This window comes from Schistocerca cancellata, chromosome 4 (assembly GCF_023864275.1).
Source record: "Schistocerca cancellata isolate TAMUIC-IGC-003103 chromosome 4, iqSchCanc2.1, whole genome shotgun sequence".
NCBI classification, from domain to species: domain Eukaryota; kingdom Metazoa; phylum Arthropoda; class Insecta; order Orthoptera; family Acrididae; genus Schistocerca; species Schistocerca cancellata.
In genome coordinates this window covers 598,690,057-598,717,046 of record NC_064629.1, presented here as the reverse complement: position 1 = coordinate 598,717,046, position 26,990 = coordinate 598,690,057, and the positions used below count along the sequence as shown (strand labels likewise).

Here is a 26,990-nt window from a genome sequence, read left to right as displayed (position 1 = left end):
AACTTCAGTACCTCTCGTAATTTTAGACATGAGTTACTTTTCTAATTTCCTTATACTTTTCTCTTTCTTCTTCCCTCTTTATCTTCTAATGGAAAAGTCCAGAAACATGAAATTTTCTTAAAGTCAGTGGATCTGTTGTCTATTTTACTTACAGTTTTTTCAGCGAGTATAGGTTTTTAATCTCGTAATAATCAGTTGATCGTGCATTTCCTTACTATTTCCTAGTTTGGAATTAATTATGGGATAATGTATTTCTACATATTAATAATGTGACTTAGAATACGTAATAATAATTTATTGCTTATATCAGTAACTTCTTCTACATGAAACTTCGTAACTACATTCTTTATAAACTGGTGCAACAAAGTAAAGTACTACTGTATACTTGTAAACTTAATTATACTCATTATTTTAATTATATCGTACATCAATTTGTGTCCTGGGAGGTTTAAGGAAATAATGTTAGAAATAGTACTCTATTTGTAATGCAGTGCCTTATTTTTTTTCAGTGCTCTAAATAAATCACGGCTTAAATACTGCATATTTTTTCACTACTTATTATTCTTTGCGATGCTTGCAAAACTGTCTGCAGATATTCTGGATCGCTTGGATATATTCATTTTAGAAATAGAAGAACTTCAGATCCCAGAGGTATACAATTTTATATTTTGTTTGTGACTGTAAGCAAATATTCTTTGTTTTCGTGTTTCAAAATGTCATCTGTATGAACAGAGTTCTCAGCAGACATGCTCCATTTGTTTCTCCACTTCTAGAAGTCTTAAATTTGCTTGGGATAGTGTGGAGTGATATTGTATGTATGATGGTGTAACCATTCCATTGCATTGATTTTTCATGTGTTGAAAGTGCAATAAAATCTATTCCTGCTGTCTCGAGGAAGGATGTAATAGAGACCAGCTTGTACATGCATGTATACATAATAGGTTTTGTGTAGAATCTGAGCTCCTATTGTACTGTATTCCTAGATCAAATTATTGGTTTGGAAACCATCATTGTTGCATTCTGTGTGTTTCTTTTAGTTTTAAGAAATCATCATACTTATTCATATGTGGGCTTGTATTTCTGAAAACTTTTGCAATTGAGTTCAATTTTATTTTCAAATTTCATATCATCAGTTTGTCGTACACTGTTTTGCTATCAGAAATTGCATGCAAACCATCTCTTTGCCTTGAGGTGTGTGTATTGTGTAGTAACAGTAATAAAGGAATGTTATGTGGGCTGCAGATGAGATTTGCATTATTCTACCATGTTCTGGAGAGAACTGAAAAGCATCTATCATAAAATAATAATAATAATAATAATAATAATAATAAGGCATGTCTAATTGAGCAAATTTTATAACTCCCCCCATGGATACTTTCACCTGTTGTACTTGTCCTCAATTTTCTTGTCTTTTATGTGTGAATATTGCATGTCTGTTCATGTATGTGTGTACTGCTGTCTTTAATTCTGAATTGTAATGAAAAATATCAGTTAGTGCTTCATGTGTGTTTCTTTCTTGTTTTAATATATTCTTCATAGTGACTTGTGGTGGAGACAGTATGACAAATCATAATTTCTAATTTCTATATAGAATTTGCTTTAAAAGAAACTCGCTGTACAAAATTATTTCCGTTTCATAGATTGTCAATAGTGGTTTCATGCTACACATGTAGAATGTGTAGACACCGAGGAGACAGTTTCTTGAGAATGGTGTCCATGCATCATATACTGACAGTGTCTGTAACAAACACTGTCAAGAGCCACACAAGCTCACATCAATTTTATTTCTTGTACTCATGTTGACATTTATGACATTTCAGCATCTAAACCACATTGATAGTAGCTTTAACCTGGAATTACATTTGTGAGATTTACAATAAATGTTTGCAATCGGTGGTGTATATGTTGTCGACTTACTGTTAACAATTCAGTGAGGCTGCATACCTACATCAAATACAATTGTGTAAAATTACTTTAATTTTCATAAATATCATTCATCATTTTCTTATTCTTTTGGAAGTGACTGTACAATACTTCCAGCTGTAACTAAAAGGATTGAATCACTATTTGTTGTTTTTGTTTCACTTGTAATGAAAGGTCACACACACCCTACTTCATTGTTTTTGTGCTGTTACCATGTTTTGTTGTTTCAGAATAGCATCAAGAGGGGGGGAGGGGGTGTCAAACTCTGTCAACATCTGGTGGATAGATCATGATGAAGTGTCACACAGGATAGGTCTAAATACACGCTATTGATGAACGATACAGGGTGTTTATAAATGAATATCAGGATTTTAATGCTTTATAATATTTATCATATTAAAGTTGCAGTTATAAATGATGTGTCAAATGAAACAGCAACTCAAACAGTTTCACCAAGAACCTTATAAATGTTCAATGTGAGCACCATTTGTCACACGGCACACATCAAGTCTATAGCTGAGTTCTTCCAAGACATTGATAAGTGTGTCTCCAGTGATTGTAGCAACAGCTGCTTCAATCTGGTTTCTTAATTCAGGGAGGTCTGCTGGTAGTGGAGGCATGTACACACGATCCTTGATGAAGCCCCAAAGGAAAAAATCGCATGGCGTTAGATTCGGTGAACGTGGAGCCGTGCAAAGCAATCCCTGTCATTGGGCCCCTTGCGGCCTATCCAGCAGTTGAGTGCATGGGTAAATAGACTTGATGTGTTACGTTTGACAAATGGTGCTCACATTGAACATTTATAAGGTTCTTGGTAAAACTGTTTGAGTTTCTCTTTCATTTGACATATCATTTATAACTGCAAGTGAAATGTAATAAGTATTATAAAGTGTTAAAACCCTGATATTCATTTATAAACACCCTGTATAATGATCATGAGCTGTATCCCATCTCGTTTCTGCTGATGATCAATTTCCTCTGAAGAAAATTGCTCCTGCCAGTGAAATGTAATAAGTATTATAAAGTGTTTAAACCCTGATATTCATTTATAAACACCCTGTATAATGATCTGAGCTGTATGCCATCTCGTTTCTGCTGATGATCAATTTCCTCTGAAGAAAATTGCTCCTGCCAGTGACCAAACAAGGTGACATAGTGGTTAAGACAATGGACCCATATTCAGGAGAACTTGGGTCTGAATCCCCATCTGGCCATCCAGATTTAAATTTTATATGGTTTTTCGAATTCACTTAAAGCAAATCTTACATTGGTTTCCTTGAAAAGGACACAACCAATTTCCTTCCCCATCTTTCCACAATCTAATCGTCAGGTCCATCTCTAACGAGATAACAATATGTTGACCATCAGGGGTGAAACAGGCTACCTCAGAGTCATCTTCCACTGCACTAGCACACATTAATTAACCCCGTAGCAACAATAAATGTACCATTTATATTAAACAAACATTCCTTGAAATATTGAGTAACATTTATCTCAGTAAACACCTTACATTCTCATGTGTTACATAATTTATTTAACTGTCTTGGTAGTAAAGCTTTCTAAACAAGATCATTGATATCAGCTACGCAATAGCCATCTTCAGAATCTACAATAAAACTAAAAGAAAAAAGTATTGCTGTCTACTACATTAAAAGGTTAACAAAGAAAAAAAATTATATTGTAAACATGATATACCTCTCATTGTGCTCCGCCGAAACAAGTCATAAATATCAAAAAAAGCACAATTCAGAGTTTCCATACATGATTCAGCCACTAGAAAATATGCAAATGCTATCTTCAAGGTCACTGACACATGCATAACATACAGATAATTGTACAAAGTAATTAAAATAAGATTCATTTAGAGGCACAGTTCTTAAAAATATTCTCAATTCTATACAAGTAAGCAAACAAACTTCTATATTTAATCATGAAAAAATCTATGAGCTTTCTGACAATTACAGCTGATCAGAATATAGCAAACTATTAAAAAAATAAAATTTAATTACCAAAATCATGCTAAAATTGAATAGATGACTTCAGAATTAGTACTGGGTGGTTATATTTATAGTGCAGCTACTCACAGAGATCAAGTGGGAGCTGTAATTATCATATGGCAACGACACTTGGTAGATATTCTAATGAGTTAATGTGGACCCAATTTACGCTGGTGTAAATCGTGCTATACAGCATCTTGTTGATGTCTTCAGTGCTCATCTGAACCAGCTGCACAACAATCGGATTTTACAATATCCAGTTTTATGGCACTATACGATAAGTTTGTTGATTCGTAAAAGCATATGGCGCCTGTAGATGGCAAAATGAATTGCTGAAACTGGTTGCTTTCAGAATAAAATAAAATAAAATATCTTAAAGTGTATGGCTGTTGGTAAAGTTTATTGAATTGAAAAATTGTGCAAGTGGTGGTTAATAATAAAATAAACTTTCTCTTTCTCACTTGTTTGCTCTTTTCTGCCCATGTTCTGTTCCTAATCCTATACATATTGTGGTGTCACCGTCAAACACCACACTTGCTAGGTGGTAGCCTTTAAATCGGCCGCGGTCCGTTAGTATACGTCGGACCCGCGTGTCGCCACTATCAGTGATTGCAGACCGAGCACCGCCACATGGCAGGTCTAGTCTAGAGACTCCCTAGCACTCGCCCCAGTTGTACAGCCGACTTTGCTAGCGATGGTTCACTGTCTACATACGCTCTCATTTGCAGAGACGACAGTTTAGCATAGCCTTCAGCTACGTCATTTGCTACGACCTAGCAAGGCGCCATATTCAGTTACATGAATGTATTCTGAACAGATATTGTGAATCATGTACCGTCAAGAGCGACATTCATCATTAATGGATTAAAGTTTAGTATCAAACTAATTACGTCCGCTTTCAGAATTCTAATTCCTTGTCATGTTCCAGACCTCACGTCAGTATAGTCCTTCCCTCCTCACGCCAGCCCGCGTGAGCTAAAACGCGTGCATTTCGGCCTCTAGTAGTAACACGGTGTTGACTCTTCTGCCAACACAACACATATAGAAACATTTCTATATGTCTTTCTTGTGTTCACAATGCCATGTTTGCACATGCCGAAATTTGAACTAATTCTCTCCAGCATAAATCAGTTCCACATTAACACATTAGTATATCTACCAAGTTTCGTTGTCATACAATAATTACAGCCCACACTTGACCTCTGTGAGTAGCTGCAGTTTAATTACAACCACCCGGTATTTCTGAAGGAAGACTGTGGAACAAGCTTTGAGCGCACATATATCAGTGTGTTTCACATACTCAAATTTATTTTGTGGTTAGAACAATAAGTAAGAAAAGTGAAAATGGAAAGGAAATCAGGTGTGAAATCACAGAAAAGAGTAAATTACATCAACATTTCAAAAATAAATGAGAGATAACATAATTTACGTTGTGAAGATAGTGAAATTTAGCAGCTATTGCTAGATGGTGCTGGGTACTTGTAGTTTGATGTTAGTTTATCTCGCCTACAGTTCTTGTTGTGCCATTCAATGTAGCAGACGCTCCTGCAGGGAGCAGCACACAGCCCTATGTGCCATGCGTACCCTAGAATGCTGTCTCTTAATGACAAAAATTTAAATACCATCTGATAAGATATCTACTTTTAGGAATGGGGTGCAAAATTTTCACATTGTGTGCTATGTCCATTACTTTTTAATTTTGGAGTTTTATTGCAGGTGTATGTGTTCTCTTTAAATCTTGTTGTGAAAGTATGTCTCATGTGCCCAGTATAAATAGAAAGCAATTGCAGTCGTCACAGGTAGTGGTTGAAAATGCCTGCGCATTTATAAGTTGGGCCAAATGCCCAGGATAAATGCTTGGGCAAATACCCAAAATTTGTAAATGCCCAGGCATTTGTGCATTTAAGCATTAATTGATAAGTGGTGCTTATAAAAAAAATTCTAAGCTGATATTTTGTATTGGAAAATATGTTTTGCAACACTGCTTCTGTAGCAGTTGGGTAACTGAGCTGAAAAAGCTGCTTGAGAGTTAGGGGAGGTAAATTGGACTGTGATCATAACTTTTTACATCTTTAATGATGTCAGTGCTTGGGGTAGTACGTAGTAAAAAAATAAAACAAGATTCAATGTTAAAAGTAATTTTTGAAATAAAGTGTAGTTTATATAAGGTGAGTAGCCTATAGGTAGTATTTTTACTTATCCTATACTACTGCAAAAAAATTGGAGTAAAAATTTATCCATAATGATTTTAGTTAGGGATATGTCATGTTCTGATTCCGATTCTCTAGGAATTGATTAGTATTGGAATCAATGATTCCAACATCTTGGGCAATGATTCTTTGTTATTAAATCTTTTTTATATTAGTGTTCTCATTTTATCATCACGAAAGTAGATAGAAGAAAGCAGCAGAATAGAAAGCTACAGTGTGTCTCAAGTGTCACTACATTTGACAATGAAGCATTTTTTCACTGAAAACAGTTTAACATTTAAGAATACATTTATCATCAAGAAACACATTCCAGCTGTTTAATACATTCAATAATAATTTTGTTAGCAATAGTCATTCTTCAATAATAGTTTGAGATTTGACATGGATTATAAAGTCTGTTACATTAGAAAGCGATGACCTAAGGGTTTTTTTTTCCCTCCCCCAGTTTATCACTACATTATCACTACACAGCTGTTCTACATGGTGTGTATGTGTGTGTGTGTGTGTGATTTGTTTCCACATGCACGCGCTGTAGAAAGAGACCGAGAGTGAAGAGTAGAACTGGTAAAAAGAACAACAACATTGTAAGTGATAAACAGGTGTCAGCAACATGCAAACTGCACCCCCCACCCCCACCCCCCCAACCCCCGCCCTTCGCACAAGAAGTTGGAATGCTAGTAAAAAATAAACATGCTTCTCTCTTCTTTCCTTTTGTTCTTAGTAATAAATGCTTCTTCCGTAGAAATACAAATTTTAAAGTCACCAGAACATGTTCAATTTTAGCATGATTTCTGTAATTAAATTTTACTTTTTGAACACTTTACTAAATTCAGATCAGCTACAAAACTATCAGAAAACAATAGATTTTTATGTGGTTAAATATAAAAGTTTGTTTGCATACTTGTGTACAACCAAGAATATTTTTAAGAACTGTACCTCTAAATGAACCTTCTTGTAAGTGCTTTGTACAGTTATCTATGTGTTATGCATGCACAAGCAACCCCCAGGATAACATTTGTATCTTATACAGGGTGATTCTCGAAGATATGCATATATTTTAATATGTTATTCTACAAGTAAAACTAAAGGAAAAAGTTAATATAAACATAGGTCCGCAAATGTTCAGTTACGGAGTTACGGCTAATAAAAGATTTTGCCTGAAATTTAGCAACTTTGCTGATATGAAGCCATCACGAAACTCTACAAGGTTAAAGAAAAGCATGATTTCAATCTTCTTTTTTTTAATGTGGTGAATGTAATAAAACATGTCTCAGGCGTGTATCTGCAGTAGTTTTCCAGAACATCCAGAGATGCAAAGAAGTAATTTTGTAATTTTTTTATATTATTTACTGCTTGTCCCAATTTGTTTTTTAAATTTCAGACAATTGCACAAAGTTTTCAACAGAAGTTCTAGAGAATTTAATTCTGGAAAAATAATGGTAATGACATTAACTGAAACTGTATGAATGTATCAGATAACCTGCTTTTATTAATACCTTAGCACATGTGAATTCATGTTAAAGCAGAAAAAACAAAGCTCAGTGTTAAGAAAGTAGTACAATGTACATACAATTCCACAATACAATCACAATAAATGTTCATAAATGTCTCCACCGAGTTCCATACATTTAGCTGTGTGTGTATGATCAGGTTTTGCTGCTCATTTCAGATTCACAGGGTTGTTCTTTATTTCGTCTATTGCATTCATAATGCTAGCAAGTAATGCCTAACGTGTATTGACTTTTTCCTCATAAACTATGTCTTTCATCCATCCCCATACACAAAAATCCATTTGTGTTAAATCACACAATCTGGATGGCCACAGACATGTAGCACCGTGACCAATCCATTTCTGGGGAAAATGTTCATTTAAATTTGAAGCAACGGCATTGGTGAAATGTGAAGGCATGCTCTCATGTTGAAAATACGTTTGCAATTGCGTAGCAAGTGGAACATCTTCAAGCAAGTGAGCTATTTCTTCTTGAATGAATTGTAAGTACTTCTCGCCTGCACTGTTGCATGTGGGTTTGCTTCAGACCATACATGCTAGTTACATAGATTGTTTATACCATCTTGAGTAAACTGTGCCTCATGAGTAAATAAAATGTATTTGTGCAGCTGCTGATAAGTATTTAACCAGTTGCACAACTCCAAGCAAAGGGCAGGATCTTCCGGATGTAAATGATGCACTTTTTGTGTATAGTAAGGATATAGATTATTGTACTTCAGTGTACACCATACCTTAGATTCTGAAATGCCTAATCGTTGAGAGAGATACATCCTGTATGGGTACTCGGGCTATGTTGAACAACATCCATAATATTCTCATCATCGTCTTCACATATCAAGCGCTCATACTGATTATGAACACAAGGTAGAGAACCTGTCTCCCATAACATTCAAAATACTCCACTAATGGTTTGTGCATACGGAATCCTCAGAGTTGGATATCGTACATGATATTCTTTAACTGCTGCCGTAGCATTACCATCATATTTGCCATAAATAAACACCATCAATACATATTCCTCTGTCATAAATTTGAAAGGCATCCCTATTTCATGAATAATCTACAGACTACAACAGTTACTATGTGGTTTCACTTAAATACACTATTGTTATCATGTTCTTTTGCTGAACAATACAGAAAACTAACTCGTTTCATGGTTAGGAAATGACTGAAACAACTCACTAACAATTGCTAACAATGACATAAACGTTTCTACATTCTTAATGGAAAGGAAACAAATTTACTTGTGCAATAATCTTTGCAACTCAGGACGTTCTGGAAAACTATTGCAGATACATGTCTGGGACATGTTTTATTAGATTCACCAGATTAATAACAACAAAATAATTGGAAGTCATGCTTTACTTTAACCTCGTTCAGTTTTGCAATGGCTTCATATTAGCGAAGTTGCTAAATTTCAGGCAAAATCTTTCATTAGCCATAACTACTTAACTAAACATTTGCGAACCTATGTTCATATGAACTTTTTTCTTTACCTGTACTTGTAGAATAACATATTAAAATATTTGCATATCTTTGAGAATCGCCCTGTATATGCATGTTGAGGCGTTCATGGCAGCTTTCACTCGTGTTATTTTGTGTGTTGATGAATTGCTGCAGATCCTTCTTATTTCTCTGTACAGCCTTTATAGAAGGGGCTGGGAAACCATTGTGTGCCCCTGACATGTAGACTGCAATGCAAATCAGGATGGTAAGGCCAGCTGATACTTTTCCCACACAATCTACCAGTTGTGCAGGGCAGCCTATATGCCAGGGACTGGGAAAAACACATTTTGGCCCATATATCTGGTCCTATTGGAGCTAAGAGGTTATAAACCACACAGTGCTGATACTTGGGGCCTGCTGTTTGTGTGCCAAATTTGCTTGAAATCAATTCAGGGGTTGGGGAGGAGATCCGGAACATGCTCTGCTTTATAATTGGTTGATTTCGGTTTCATTTTTAACCTTTTAATGTAGTAGAGAGTAATGCTTTCGTCTTTTACCTCTGTTTTAGATTCTGAAGAAAAGAGACTGGAAATCTTGTTAAAAAAACTTTGTGATCAAGACAATTAAATAAAAAATTACGTAAAACTTATGATTGCTCTCCAGGTGGTCATTTTATGCCAGATTTTACTCACTCTCATGTCCGTTTTTTAATTTTGTGAACTACAAATTTAAGCACTATTTGTGTGTGTGAAACAGGATTATTTCCATAACAGATTTTCCTGTTTACTGCAGCTATTTTTTTATTCCTTGTTCAATTTTACTGTGTCCAAATTAATTTTTCATTGTTTCTGTTTTTGTATGTTGTCAGTAGCGATTTTTTTGCGTGTTCATTTGTCTGACTAAGCTTACTCATTGCATATGGTATACTCAAAAATATAAAGTCATTTCACCTATGTATATTCATTAAATTACATTAGTTTGTATGGTACACAAGCAGTCAGACTAGAAATAGGACAAAATTCTGCTAACTTATCTTGCATTTTGCAATAGTTTTTCACTGACACCTCTTTGTAAATAAGACCATTGTTTACAGTCTCAGGAGTTGGTAAAAATATAATTTTATGAAATTTCCATTGAGTTTGTTCATGTACTACTTTGCATTCCTCCAGAAAAAAATAGTTTCCAACTCTGTATACTGATAATTTTCTCATTTGCTGCTTCTTATCGAACCATGAACTATTTTTAGAAATTATTTTCAGTCATGTTATCACGATTGTGCTTTTTACTATTTTTTGAGGAAGGAGAATAGAGATAATAGCAGAGGATCTTAATGACTGAATGTATTGTGAAACAGTTATCAAAATACTAAGGTGTTTAAAGACATCTATGCAGGACATTCTATTGAAACTTCCTGGCAGATTAAAACTGTGTCGGTAGAGCACTTGCCCACGAAAGGCAAAGGTCCCGAGTTCGAGTCTCGGTCCGGCACACAGTTTTAATCTGTCAGGAAGTTTCATATCGGCGCACACTCCGCTGTAGAGTGAAAATTTCATTCTAGGACATTCTATTACTAACTTCAGATCCAGTTACCAAGTGAGATGTCACAGTGATAACTCACTGAACTCGTATTTGGGGGGACGATGGCTCAAATCTGTGTCCAGTCAGGCAGATTTAAATGTTTTGCTTCATGATTTCTGTAATAGCATAACGCAAATGCTGTGACATTTCCTTTGAAAGGGCATGGCACACTTCCTGCCTCATTCTTTCCCATTCTGAACTTGTGCTCCATCTCTAATGACCTTGTAATTACATTAATAAGTAACTTTCATAGAACCCAATAGAAGTTGCAGCTTGCTGACATCAGCCCCAGATATTTTGTTGTCTACTATTCTTGCAGCATTTGTTGTGCATGTTTGCACTTGTCTTCTACTTATATCTTGACTCACCTGTTACTGCACATAGTAGATACACAAGAACCTCATTTATTCAGCCCTCGTTAATCAGGAGATAGATATAGTTGGTGCAGTACAGTATATGTACAGTTACTCTGTTGGCACCACAGGCAGCACACAGATCACCTATCATATGCTCCCAGCTACTGTTACTGCAGTCAGTGTAACTAGTGTGACTATGTTCCTTATAGAGTTAAGAAGCTATACTGGAACTGTTGTATTGTTCCTGTGTTTCGAATGTGCCTGACTGAAATTGGTTTGAAGCGAAAGTAAGTGGTTTTGCGATGGACAAAAAGTTGAAAGTACTAAACAGAACTGTCAAAGGAGAACTGCTGGAAAACATAGCTGCAGAATATGATGTAGAGACATCAGTTGTGTCAAACTGGAAGAAGAACTGAAAGGAAATTGAAGACTCCGCTTCAAAATGATAATGAAAGACAGTTTGCAGAGCTGCAAGTTTGCAGAACTGCAGTACAATAAAGAAAGCAAGAAATGAAACGCTGGATGAAACATTATTCATATGGTTTAGTAAATACCAAAGATGAGGTTTTTGTGCTTGCACCTTCTTGAAATCAAGTTACCTAACTAATGATTTTGAAGTTGCAGAAAACAGTATGGCTTGCTATTTGTGTTCCACCATCAAAGTTTGTGAAGTTGTCAACACCTCTGAATTTCATGAAATGTTAGCATAAATTCATGATTGTTTGGATGTAATGTAGATGCCTGGTTGCAGAATGACAGTGATGCTGGATATGGCATGTTGAGTAATGACAAAATTTGTTGCGTCACCTGCTGTACTACAGATAATGATAGTGATGGTGAACTGCTTCGTTCGCGGGCAACAGCACAATTAGAAAAACTACGGTTAACTTAGATTTTAGAATGTCTGCTAGAAACAACTCCAGCCCAACTGAAGTTAGTGAAACTCCTCCATGAATTTGCTGCTGCTCAGACTCCACACAAGTTCCAAACTATTTCAGTAAATTAACATAAGTAGACTTCAGTAACTATGTAGTATAATTAGTTGAATATTTCCAGATTTTCAGTAATTTGGATTACATCTGGTCTCATCTGGTCCAGATAAACAAGGTTCTTGTGTAGTCTGCATAAACAGTGCAACCTCTTGCTTCTCTCGCGGCCCTGGTTTTTCCAGCGGAAGCTCGAGGCAATGTCCTAAAAGATGAGCGTGCAAACAGAGCCTTGTGCTCATCCTGCAGTTAGTTCTTTCAAAAACTGTTTTCTAGGGCAGGTCAGTTTGGCTCTTTTGCCACAACAATAACCTCTTGGACAATTATAGAGGACTGTTGGACATCAGATGTTCCACAGTTGTGAGAGTAATATCAAAAACTGATATCTAGTCTGCACAGTAGCAGTGGTAGAAATTCGTAGATCTTATTGTGATTTTGATACTAAATTTCATTCTAGCCATGTACAGCTCTGATACTGAGTCTCCAACGAGATCTGAACTATTATGTAAATTTATACTTAGCAAAACTTCTCAGGGGCTGAGAAAATAAATTTACAAAGTGTCTCACCTTACATATGAATTACTCAGAATATTTCGTGAAGTTGACAAGACTATATCAACTGAATTCAGTGGGCTAATGCTGGGCAACACCTGTAAACTGGCAGACAATAACAGAGTTGCCAAACATTTTTCATCACATTCATAGTGGGGGCTTGGGTGATTTGACTATCTTACACTATTAAAGAAAAGCCAACTTTTCCAGCCTTAAAAGATGAGGTGCGGTTGTGAGTCAAGCTGAAAAAAAGAAAAGTACTGAAAGGATACTCCATAGAGTTTTAATCCCACTTTTGTAACTAATGTAAGGTGCTGAAGCTTACCTAGAAATAGTGTCCATGTGAGGTGATAGCAACGTAAGCGATAAATTAAGAGCTGGTGATTCACCAAGCATTTCAGTGGTGGAATGACAAATTACAGGCCATACTGTTTCCTGCGACTTCAGAATCATTAGTTCAGTAACTTGATCCCAAGTAGATGCAAACATAAAAACCACATCTTGAATATTTACTGAACGAAACAAATAATGTTTCATATAGTGTTACATTTAACATAGTTTCTTTATAGCACTGAATATAAAAAGTGCTTCAAAATGTTTAAGAACTGATGGTCTAATAAAAAAGATAATTAATTTATGATATTTTGGGAAACAGTGCAAGAAAATGGTTTAGAAGAAAACTTCTGTGGTGGGAAAGATACACTAGTTGGGAATTTTGTATGGTACATTTAAGTATACATGCAACAAAACATTCTTATCTAAAACAGTAAAACACAGCAATGAAACCAGGATGGTTATACGCTAGCAAATTGGACAATATCTTCATGTATCATTTATTTTCTTGTGTGTGGAAGGGGGGTGGGGGGACAGGGGGAATATCAACAAGCACTAGAATTTGAAAGAGAAAGAAAGAAAGAAACAACATAAGAGATGTGGTAGTGCTAGAAAGAGAAACATTTAGGAGGAAAGTTTTAAGAATTGAAGATTTTCAAGGGAGAAAGGATAAGGAAAGAGGTACTAAATGGTGTAAAGAAAGGAAAAAGTGACAGAATGCCAGAAGAAATTGAAGAAGCAATGAAAGATAAACAATTTAAATTAGGATGTAGTCCCTAGAAGGCCTTAATTCAGGAAGAACGGAAAAGCTGAAGTGCCCTAATTGAGTAATGTCGTACAGTGATTAGCATATTGGAGTCGGGTGTGGCAGGAGTGGGGCCCAAGTCCACAAATGGCCAATCAGATCCATACTTAATTACTAATTTTTGGAGGATATGAATCACGTCAAGGTGATATGCCCCTGTGTATAGAACAGAAATGATTTTCCAGTGTTTCTCCAAAACTTTGAACCAAGTACCAGGATGATTCCTTTGTAATAACCATATGCAGCTTTATGACCAGTTTGTCTCTTCACTCAAATTCTTCTGTCCTCCTGGTGGACAACATTTGATTCCTTCATTGCAAATCATCATGTTCAGTCCATAGATGAGTTTCATGCAGCTCTCCTTCCTAGTCTACCCTGTGCAAGCCACTTCATCTCTGCGCAACTGCTGTAAGATACATCGTTTGCATCTGCTGACTGTAGTCCAGCTTTGGTCTCTCACAATTTCCCACCCCCCACCCACACTTCCCCCCACCCACACTTCCCCCCACCCACACTTCCCCCCACCCACACTTCCCCCCACCCACACTTCCCCCCCACCCACACTTCCCCCCCACCCACACTTCCCCCCCACCCACACTTCCCCCCACCCACACTTCCCCCCGCCCACACTTCCCCCCACCCACACTTCCCCCCACCCACACTTCCCCCCCGCCCACACTTCCCCCCCGCCCACACTTCCCCCCCGCCCACACTTCCCCCCCGCCCACACTTCCCCCCCGCCCACACTTCCCCCCCCCCCCCGCCCACACTTCCCCCCCCCCGCCCACACTTCCCCCCCGCCCACACTTCCCCCCCGCCCACACTTCCCCCCCCCCCGCCCACACTTCCCCCCCCCCGCCCACACTTCCCCCCCGCCCACACTTCCCCCCCCACCCACACTTCCCCCCCCCGCCCACACTTCCCCCCCCACCCACACTTCCCCCCCGCCCACACTTCCCCCCCGCCCACCGATCCCCCCCCCCGCACACCGCTCCCCCCCCGCCCACCGCTCCCCCCCGCCCACCGCTCCCCCCCCCGCCCACCGCTATCCCCCCCGCCCACCGCTCCCCCACCCCGCCCACCGCTATCCCCCCCGCCCTCCCGCCGCCCAGTTTTTTAGTTCTTGATTAATACGTCCTCCCAGTTAATGCCCAACTGGATATTTGTCTAAAGACTTTCTTGTGTTTTTTTTTTTTTTTTTACCCACTGAAGCCCAGTTATTGAATTAGGAATAAGTGCATTTCTATGAGATGAAAACTATTGTCAAAAGCAGTGTAAGTTATGCTATTAAAGGAAATTCTGGTCTTTTTTTCTGTAAGAAAACTGGATTTTGTACTAGAGAGACAATTAATGTATCTGTTCTGCCACCAGCCATGTCCCAAGTTTGTAAGTAACTCCTTTTTATGCATATAATTTTTGATGGAATGAATAAGGCATAAAATCAAATCCTTTAGATCACATCTTTGCTTCGTGCTCCCATAATGTGCATGACATAACAGTATGTTCAAAACTGCCATTTATATATAACAACACACTGTAGTATATAAGTTTGGAGTTGGAAGAGTCATCGTCTGGTTGAAAGCTATTGCTATAGCTGTCGTCATTTGTGTCAGGTTCAATTTTGTGCCTGGCGATCTTCATTTGTGTACTTGAAACACTGTTAGCAAAAGTGTGAGAGGGGCCGGCAGAATTAGAGAGACTGAATTGGTTTTTATATTTTCTCCCAAATATCCTTATGTACACAAGAAGGTCTGTGCTGTTTTTCAAACATTTGATTTAGTCTGAAAGTAGCTACAGTTCAAGTGAAAAATAGTGTCTATTAACACTTCTATATGTAGTGTAACAGCTTTCTTTATATAAAGTTTCCCACTGCTTGGTTTATTTTCCACTGCTTTTGTTTTGTAACCTGGTGGTTTATTTTTGAAATTTTCTTGTCTCTTTCATCCTCTGGTGGTGCATTTCCATATTTGTTCATTTCTGCAGCCATATTTCTTCCATCTACTAAGTGAAACTCCTGCTTAAAAAAAGTTTGTGTACTGTGACAGCCTTTCATTAATCAGAAAGAAGAAATTGCCGATTGTAGATGTCCTTCCTGTAGTATCATGCCGTATAAATTGGTGTCAGTCCACTTGAATAAGAAATCTGCAAATCAGAAGTCAAAAGTTCTTAGAGTACAAAAAAACCCTCTTGAAAACAGCCATTATCTTTTCAAAATGGAAGATTAATAAAATTCACAAATAAATATAAACTGTTTACCCTTTTTCCACTGATGCATATAGTCAGCAGTTTCTTCTTTGGTTTTTGGTCATATATATATAAAAGAAAGATGATGAGACTTACCAAACAAAAATGCTGGCAGGTCGATAGACACACAAAATTCTAGCTTTCGCAACCAACGGTTGCCTCGTCAGGAAAGAGGGAAGGAGAGGGAAAGGCGAAAGGATTTGGGTTTTAAGGGAGAGGGTAACGAGTCATTCCAATCCCGGGAGCGGAAAGACTTAAGGTAAGTCCTTTCGTCTTTCCCTCTCCTTCCCTCTTTCCTGATGAGGCCACCGTTGGTTGCGAAAGCTTGAATTTTGTGTGTATGTTTGTGTTTGTTTGTGTGTCTATCGACCTGCCAGCGCTTTTGTTTGGTAAGTCTCATCATCTTTCTATATAAATAAATCTTTTACATCATTGCTCATGTACTCTGATGGAAATATTTTGATTAGAGCTCCTTGTCTTGGGCACTATTTTTCTGTCCCAGATCTGTTTGGATCTTCCCAGGTCTAATATGTAAACATTTTTTCCTTATCCTTATTTCTCCTGTATGTACAGATTTATTTATCTTGTACTTACAGATTTACTGTACAGGCCATTGTACAACGTATTGCAGAAGTTAGTTGGTATAATTTAGCATCCTGTTTCCTGTGTTGTAAAGTGGAAAAATAATTATGCACATCCCATTTGGCCCAGATACCTATCATTTTATCTTTGTTTGCTGCGTATGATGAGGGAAGGAGTAATATTGCATATTCTCTGATACATGCCACATAATACACTTCTTGTATTTTTCATATTGATTCACCATCTATGTTTAAGGCCCACTGCTTATTAAACACAACTTTTCACAATGTGTCTATTTGTCCTAAGTATATTTTCAGTATTTTCTCACATTACAAATTACTAAGAGTCATACCCATTCTAAGAGTACCAAAGAAAAGCCCATATGGGAGTTTTAATAAGAATTCCTATTATGAAAAACTAAAGTTGCTCAGAATGCTTTCTATGAATTGAAAACTACTCTTTGCATTTTCTGTTAGTTGCTTAATGAATATGTATCAGGTGTCATTGCTCTGAATGGGTGTCCTGAAAGTATCTTGCACATACATGACTGATATGAGTAATGTAACACTAACAGACTCAGAACTAAAGCATGGTTTATGTTCACTGATAGAATTGACTACATCATCATTTGTAAATAACCTTCAAATGCTGCTGATGTTGTTTTCAGAATTTATTTTACTGGTGTACCTAGGATTGACCCATCATACTTTCTGGATAATGTACATCATTTTTGCATGATCTCTCAGACGTACTTTTATCTGTTGGTGCCCATGCGACTAGTCCTCCAGTTTATATTGTCGTTCTGAATTCTCGAATGTAGTGTTCCAACAATTGCATCAAACTTCTTGACCAAAAGTGTCTTGTTCTTCAGCTTTTTCTAATCATCACAACCTGCCTCCTCTTCGTGTCTGGTTATTCTGTTTTCACTACGTTCTTCAGGTTCAGCAAAGCGATGCAGTGGTTAAAGCATTGTCCTTTTATTAGTGAGAAACAAGCTTTACATTTTTCCAATCCAGAATTAGCTTTTGCACTTTTCCTTCTTTTCATAACATTCATTTTCCGGAATATGTGTTATTCTATGGACAGTTCAGGTATACCCAAAGGAGATATACTGTCCTCTTCTGCTTCATTATGCTGGACAGTTTCTTTGTATTTGCTGTCACTCTACATTAAACAATTCATACGCTAATGCATTCAGTTGGGCGTTGAGCACATGAGGCCTATATATTGTGTGTGTTCCATATTTCAAATTTCTTTCAGTAAGACTTCGTTAAATTTTAAGAACCATTATATTGCATTATAAGTCCATTTGGTTGCTATTCTAAATTAGTTTGTAGTGTAGTATTTGTTTACACCCCACACTGAATGCCATTTATGATGTGTGTAATTTTATATTACTAAAAATGATTTATGTTAATTATATTTATTAACTATAAAAATTGCGCTTTAGTGCAGCATTTGTTATAAGTATCAAGTGAAAGGATTACACGCACAGCTGCAGTAATATAATTACTATCTAAAGTAACTGCATTTTGTAGTCATTGAATGTTCCATTTTGGGCTGCTGCTAATTTTATTGCAGTTACTCTTTATGAAACATATTCTGAAACAGTCAGAATCTTTCCATCAGACTCCAGTATTAAAAAGAAAACATTATTCTCATTATATTAATAACTATAATTGGTCACCTACCAAGGTGTTAATTATTATTTTGAGACAAACTGAACAATGACAGGCAGACTTTTACTCGAGGGCTTGGGTGTATGCTAATTGCCAAGCAATGCACTGACAATGAGACTCATGGCACTTAGCACATGGAGAATTTTTGCTTGGTTGGTGTGAATACAGCAGTTGGACTGTGTGATTGTGACCCATTCCAGATAGGGTCCCTGCTGTTATCACCAGTGACTCTCACCATTTGTCATTACACTCAGATGTTGTCTCGAGGAATATCAAATCACAAGCTGAAATGCCTTACATCACACCTTGCAATGAAGTACTCCACACAAGGAGTACAGCTGTTCCATAGCAATCTGTAAAATTTGCTGTGCGCATGTCCTGACATCTGATTCCCAACCAAATAATTTGTTAGCAACTTTTTTTCTTGCATAACACTCTCCTTTTCCGATGCTTTTTTTTTTTTTAAAGCATTCCTCTGTAAAAGCATTCATGTGTGATCTTAAGACATGTTTAGTTTCTTCAATATCTGCAAGTTCTGTTTCCTGTTGTTTCATAAGTATTGTCTTCAGACTAGTTTATTGTGCAATTTCACTGGCAAACAAGGTGACAGCAAACCTTCTGTCTGGTCCTTGGAACCTGCATGTATAATGGCCATCCACAGTGCATAGCATTGTCCTCTAGTGAGATCTTCCTGTACCTGGGTCTCCACCAAAATACAGAACGGCTCAAATTGACTATGCGTTGACAAATATTTTTTTATATCTGTTAATGGGTTTTTGTCACTGCAATCTCTCTGTATAGATTTTATTGCTGGATTATTTTGTTACATACATTCTTCACTTGACTCTTTATTCCTTTTTGTGCAGAACTCTGATTCATTGAACCATGTTGTAATCTTCGTAGTGAGGCAACTGAGTTATTATACATCCTTAAGATGAGTAGTTTCTACTTTCACAAACCTGATAAGCTTTTGACGCTGTGTGTGTTTGTGTGTGTGTGTGTGTGTGTGTGTGTGTGTGTGTGTGTGTGTGTGTGATATCATTGCTTGCTTTCCTCATCTCAGATTTCTTGTATTCACTTTTTAATAGTGGTAATTTTTGCTGTCATCATTCTGGAATCATTACTGAGTGTCACTCTTGTGTGTTGTTATAATTAGTTGATATTCATTCTGTAGTTTGACTATTTCCTAAAGTGTCAATTTTTGGTTACCAGCCCTTTATATAATCGACACCAGATTATTTCTGCACCATGTGTGGAATAATTGTGTTCATTAAGTAAGATCTTATGTGCATTAATATTCTGAAACTCTAAAGTTATTCAAGTGCTCCCGCAGATATGTTTTGACAGATTTACAACAAAATATTCTGTATGTTCTTGCAGTACACACACAATTTTTTTTTGCACAATATCTTCTTTGGAGATGATGATCAATGTATGTTTAGTGCACTGTGTTGTCCCAGAGCTTCTTTAAAAGTACTGAATTTCTAGTTCTAATGTCACTTTTGGATGAAAATTGTTGCAGATGAATAGTAGACAACAGTTTGATAATGGTTAGTCAGAAGGATGGGAAGTAATGCTGTTTCCCTTGGTGCAACTGTGGTTTTGCACTGACCTTAATCCAATCAATCCATATGCAAGCCTTTGCTGAACAGTGCTGAAAAAGTGTCCCCAATCTTTTTTTTCTGCCAATTCCATGCACCTCCTGTGGTTGCATGCAGAGAATTCGGTTTTACACAGAAAATTGTGAGACTAGCACCCGAAGAACACTGTAGTGCTACACAGTATGTGTGCTTTTTCAGTCACAGCAAAGTCTTTGTGCAAAATTGTTTGTCATCTGAAAATACTTGCTGTGTATTATGTATTACAATTTTGTGAGTATTTAAACTGTCTGCAAGAGCATGATCAATTGTTTTTACATTTTATATAGCCATTTAATCAGGCTGTTGTGAACCAGGATGTGGCCTGAGGCAGATCATATCATGCCCACTTGTGTGACTGCAGGAAGTACTCCATATTTTCACTAACTGTTTTGAAGCCACTATAAGGGAACTTGAAACACTAATTTTGACAAAATAATCTCTGTTATAATACACAGTACATCATTGGAGTGTAACAATAGTGTATATGCACTCTAAAGCAACTCTTGACAAGGTGACAGATGGGAGTAGCTTGCTTTGAATGAAACTGAAAAATGCTAATTAGTATTTAATCCATTCTGCACTACCAGCTTTAGATAATATTGTGTTTAATAGGACTATCATGTCAATAAATAAGGTGAAGTTGACATTGCGCAACAGGGTAGCTTTTCTCTCACTTTCCTGTGTTGAGCAGTACAGTGACAATTTCAAAAGCATAGGTGGAGACTGACTTGCAAATTTTTTTATTTTATTTTATTTTTCACAAAAGTCTTATAAATGTGCGACATTCAGGGCTCTTGGAGCAGTTTGGGGCTTGAGGGTAAGCACCAGTTTTCTGGGATGTAATAAGTTTTTTGTGTCACTTACGAAATTTAGTTCCTGTGGCATGACACATCTCAAAAGTGACTAATTTATTTATGTAAAAAATGCAAGTCTTGCCACCCACCTCAGCATATCTGTATCTTCCATAAATATCCATGAAAATTTGTCACAGCGTTTGGATGTAAACGGGATACTAGGCAAACACTACTTACAGCTGTTCATATGAACATACTATTTTTGTAATTATTCTTACTTAAAAAAGAGAAGGCAGCAATAGTCTTCACGTAATATTTTGGTAACCAATGTAGTTGTCTTCATCAAGTGCTACATGCAGTGATTTTAAAATGAGCTTGTTGATTAGACTCCGACTAGAAATCACAAGAAGTACTTTGATTATATTTCATACTGGAAGATGTGTATATGTGTTATTAGATTAGCATAAAGGTTATTTAGTCTGCTTAAAATGTGCAGCTACAAACACAGTGAAATCTGTTTATTAAAGTGTAAGACCTTCAGATATCATTGCTTGGGTATCTATTGGTAGTGTGTTAATTTTGTCTGGATGATACGCTTATCAGTAATTATCTTGCATTTCATCAGCTATCTGTCATGCAGTATATTCAAAGTTATTCATGCTGTAATACAACTGTCCAGAGGTGAAAGCAGTTGGTTTTGCTAAATAAACCATTGCGGCCAGTATGTCATTTATTGTCTAGGAGTCAAGTACATCTGCAACTCATAGGACCAAATGTATCATGTATTACCATTCTAAGTTGATCTCCTCATTAAGACTATGTAAGGATGACCTTTTTCAGTAAAAAGGGGATATCCTTATAAAATATCATTTATTCTTTATATATATTTCAACGTTTACACTAGTGTTTAACAATGTTTCAGCCGCTCTGGTGGGAGTATATCTGGTGCATTAGTCTGCTCCTGTCATTTCTTGGATTGGCAGCTGTACGCAAGAACCGGATAAAAACCATGAAACAATATATGATGGGAATAATTCTATTTGGATTTGGCCCACTTATGTATGCAGCAGTGTTCTATTTCACTGAGGTGTTGGAATACCTCAGTGATGGTGAAACTGAGGAAATTCAGATGTGGCAAGTAAGTATGAAGAGTGTATACATACATGTCTCCCCCCTAACTCTTTCACCCTCTGTCCTCCACAACTCCCTGCCACTCCCTCTCCCCCTCCCCCTCCCCCTATCCCTCCCCCCCCTCCCTCTCACACCCTCACCCCACACCCTCCCCGTCATTGTGCCTCACCCATCCACCCACCCACCCGGTTTCCCCTGCTAATCCCTCTTATAACTTCTTTTCTTCCCTCTCACCCTCCTTGGCTCACTCTCACTCGCACCACCCCTCAGTTACCTCTCGCCTCCGTCTTGCCCTCCCCACCTCTGCTCCAACTCGCCACTCTCACTCGCACCACTCCTCAGCTACCTCTCGCCTCCGTCTTGCCCCCCCCCCCTCCCCACCTCTGCTACATCTCGCCCTCCCCCCCCCCCCTCCAAGGTCCATTTCAGCCCCCGTTCATTTGACATCCCTTCACTCCATCTTACCGCACCCCACTCTGCGCTGTCCCATCCCAACACTGCTCCTTTGTCCCATTTCTGCACCCTTCACCTTGTCTTATCCCCCCCCCCCCCCCACTTCCGCACCCTTCACCTTCATGCACCTAATCATACATCGCCCCGCCCCTGCCCCATCGTGTCTCGTCCCGCCCCTGCCCCATCGCGTCTCGCCCCGCCCCGCACTGCCCCTGCCCCATACAGCTATTTTAAATAGTGGCTAGGAAACTGATAACAACATAATTAATTTTACTATGAGCGGTCTTCTGCTCAAACTTATTGGCAGAATAAGATAGTTATAGTTAGCTGATAGTTCCTGCACAGCATCAAGTACAAGATCATAAGTACTGGATTGGCAGATTAAAGTTTTTACAAGTATAATGATTTCATCTGTGTATGTACCTTTATGAGTGTTGTTCTCAAGGAGGTTAGTCTTTCTGCTTCTTGTGACTGTAAGGTTAATGTGTAGCTTCTTGTATTTTATGTCTTACCACTATAAACCTTATTTGCTGCCTAAATATAGCAAGTTTTTTCATCAGTTTAATATTGAAATTTTCTTTCCAGGGATACCCCTATGCACTACTGTGGTATGGATTCATCTTACTAGCTGTCCAAGTCCATTTCTTTTCCTTGTACTTTGCATGGAATCTTGTAACTGCTTGGAAAGCCAGAGGAACAAAAAAAGTTGACTGAAAGTGCATTTTTTAATAATTTCATGTATTCAGTTTTGTTAATGATGCCCCTCTGACAATTCATTGGTTTTTTCTTTTTTAAAAAACATTTTGTTCACTATACCAGTATTTTAATTCACAAGTTGCAGATGGATGCATGCAATAATGTAACATGCAGAACAGGCTTGTATTTAATGTCAGTGTGTTAATACTGCATAAACAAACTGATTATTTCATGAACATATTTATTTTCTCAACAAACAATTTATTTTCAAAATATTGTTTCAATCATTCATTACATTAGCTTTAATTATTCTGAAATTGTATCACTGTCACCATTGAAGAAGAAGAAGAAGAAGAAGAAGAAGGATGATGATGATGATGATGATGATGATGGTGACTGGGGGAAAATGGGTGCAGCATTTATTAGCTACCTCAGGTTCCTTAAAGCTGAATACCTTGGGAGCATTTGCTTTATTTTGAAGTGGGAGAAAATTATAAACATTTATTACAACTTTGGCAATCTTTCATGCTCCCTTTCACTTTAACCATCTTGTCATAATGAGTTCCTACTTTGTTTACAATTTAATGAAGCTGAATATTTGACCCAGCCTCCAACAAAAGTTTCAAAAGCTTACATGTTGTATGAGAGTGATCATGTTCTGAAACAAAACAAATATGTTTATGTTGCAGCCTTTCCTGTCCATCCTAGTTAGACATGTGCATAACCACAACACAAATTCTTAGTGATACACCTGCAATACCTTGGTGATATGTGCTGCAAACTGGTAGCAAAATGTGTAGTGTTGTGTGGACAACATAATTAATGCCTGTAACCCTATTGCTATGTTTTTTTCCCCCAGATGGTTGTCCTAAATTTGTGGAGTCTAATGTGACTGAATAATTGTCTTATGTATTGCTGACATATTTGTATAATTTTACTAGTATAAACAATCATTGTCACCTTTTTTTATTGATATTTAATAATGAAACTGCTGTATGTGAAGAAGGTGCAGTTCTACATTACACTTTTATATTCATGTTTTTCAGAAGTAGTACATGACATATCTTTGTGTTCCTAAAATATTTCATAGGACTTCCAAAAACTGATGGTATTAGAATGTAGCTTTGCTGGTAAAGCAAAACATGTTGCAGAGCCTAATTCCATTTAATTAATGGAGATTTTAAGGATGTACTGATTACTTAAGTCTCATGCAGCAGGTTCTGAAATACAGATTTTGCTAATAAACTATGCATCCTGGCCAGCTTCCTTTGTATGCAGGCATATATGGACTGTGAGAATATGCTCATTGGGTAGTATCACATTTTATTTTGTTTAGTCCCATTCTTACATCCTTATTTATTTCATTTTTCTTCATTGCCATAACATTTATCTGTGTATAATAATTTTTCTGATAATAGTTTTTCTGTGGCCTAAATCATTCATTGCTCATATTGCCCAGGCATAATTTTATTGTATTTGTACATTCGTTCTGTACATACTTTGTCAGAACTTTTACTCCAATCACAGCAAACTAGTTTTGGGTCGTTCACTACTCCCATCCTCAACTCTGTTGTCTCACTGTGCTTACTTTTTTTGTTTGTTTTACCATTAACTCATTAGCTTTTTTTTAAAAAAAAAAAAAAAAAGACAGAAATGAAGCATGAAATATGTGTAAAAACAGTACACAAATTGCAGCCTGTCTGTGTGGCCAGTGGAGAAATTCATAACTGACTACTGAGTCTCAGTCTTTTGAAGACATATGTTTCTTAATGCTGGACACTAAGAGTGGCCAAGATTCTAAAAACAATTTACTTTACATTCATTACGCCACCAGTGTGTCATTTATGCTGATGAAATGTCAGTAATATTAACAACCTTTGTGAAGGAATGTTAAGTTCATACCCGTGGACAGTATAGCATTAATCAATTGCAAAATCCTCAGAAATTGTCCACAGTCATATGCCTGTGACTACTTTATTCATGCTTAACGTACTCATCTAGTCCTATGAATTTAAACTCCACTCTTGTTTCTTCACTCCTTTTTATCAGTGTAAATCTAGATTCCATCTTTATTTGGTTAAGCTGCATGACTAATTAGCATTTGTTACAGAGTTCCTTAAATGTTAAAATCCAGTACAACAAATAAATAAAGTTGTGTTACTGGTAACACAAGCCCCATCTTTAGGGTAACTATTGGAAGTTGCCGATATATTTACTGGGTTCTAATGAAGTAGCAAAAATGATGATATTTTTTATTTTAATATGTACTTTAAAAGTTAATATTTTGAGGCACTAGTTAAGTGTGTGTGTGTGTGTGTGTGTGTGTGTGTGTGTGTGTGTGTGTCAAATTTGTTCCTTGTTGCAACAATAATTTTATAATGTGGTATTGAAAATATACATCATAGATGTCTTTGCATCTATTCCTCCATTCTGAAAGTTTTGTTTTAATAATTTTGACTGATAGTATTTCAAAACTGTTCCATTAAAGCTTGTTTGGAGGGTCTCTGTAATCTTGCATACTTTATTATGCATTTTTAATTTTCTGTGTAGTGTCACAGAACTGTATATTCAATTTATTATTGCAAGTTGGACAACATGGAGTATTATAGGACGAATGTATTTGAATTGCACAGATCATTGTTGTGAAAATTAGTGACACTATATTTCTAAATGTAGGACAATTATTTTCAAAGTGAAACATGGATGTCATAATTTTCCTGATGGATTGAGGACAACTGAATGGGCTATATTTGCCTACAAGTAAAATAATTTACTGCTGTCAGAAAACATTTGTAAATTTGTTTGAAAGGACTCTCTTGCAGGGTAGTTTCTAAAAGAGAGAGGAAGGCAGTTGCAAAAATGAAATCAGGGCCTAGTTACAAAGCTTCTTAAACAATGAGACACTCAAATAAGTTTTTTGTGTATATAGACTGAAGTGAGTAGTGAAAATTTGCACCAAGGCTGGGAATCTAACCCAAGTCACCTGTTTACTAGGCAGGTGCATTAGCCACTAAGCCATCTCGACACAGCGGTTCACACAACTGCATGGATTACCCCAACATGCCTCCCTCCCCGATCCAGATTCTCGTTGCCACCCCAGTCTACTTTAAATTCCCTCTTACACACAAACATAATTACCTAGGATCATGTTGTGGAGTAGCAGCTCATCATCAAATGTAAATGGGGCCTCCAGTCTGACATCCAGTGGCAGTTACTTATACAAATTCTGCTTCAGTCTATATACATAAAATCATATCTGTATGAGACCATTAAATTCGCTGAAATTGTGTCATTTCACTCAGATAAGTTTCTACTTGTCTTATAACTGACAGCATTATGTCAATAAATTCAAGACTCTGTGTACACCCACCCGTCTCCCTCTCTCTCACTCACTTTCCATAAACCTTCCACATCATGTTTAGTTTGTTAGCCAGACCACTGTTCCCCTTTACCTGTAACTGCTACAACACAAATTTTCATAATTTTATGTGTGTGCATGTGCATGTTCATGTCCACACATTTCCTATTGAAATGCTGAAGAAAGGAAATTGATTATGGAGAATAATATACTGACCACTGAACCTGCCCTCTACCTGTTCCCTCCCTTGCCACAAACCTTGTAAATTACAGTGTTTTGCTGTTCTTAGTGTAAGTAGTAACCTGTGAGCCTTTCATAGTTGCTGTCAACTACAACACTGCAAAACAAACAGCAGCACCGTGTCTGAAATGTTATATTTCTACATAATGTATATTCCACTGTATTGAATATTTGTGACAAATACTGTAATGTAACCTGTATGAATCTAAAGTCATTTCTACCACACACAGTCAGGTAATTGTTAGAGAAGAAAATAGCATTGTGCGAAAAGTGTTCATTTTATGCTGCTGTTGCTAGTGGATGCATACAAAGTTATGAAAATGAATTTGTAATATAACTACTTAAACTGACTATTAATGTCATATATGAGCTTCGCATGGAAAAATATTTTGTGATTCTGTAATATAAATACTATAGTAAGGTACAGTGGCACTCACTGATTGCTTCAGAGCACAAGGTCCAACATGTCTACATTGT

At 37.2% G+C, this 26,990-nt stretch overlaps 1 protein-coding gene across 1 annotated transcript in view; it reads left to right on the top strand.

Annotated features, from left to right (window-relative positions):
- LOC126183201 (protein jagunal) overlaps positions 1–26,413 on the top strand; it is a 44,232-nt gene extending 17,819 nt beyond the window's left edge. The window contains exons 2-4 of the mRNA XM_049924968.1: positions 510–651; positions 21,558–21,773; positions 22,805–26,413. Coding sequence (XP_049780925.1) covers positions 510–651; positions 21,558–21,773; positions 22,805–22,933 — 487 coding nt within the window. The 3' untranslated portion in view covers positions 22,934–26,413. The remainder of the gene's footprint in view (positions 1–509; positions 652–21,557; positions 21,774–22,804) is intronic.
- The last annotated feature ends 577 nt before the right edge of the window (positions 26,414–26,990 follow it).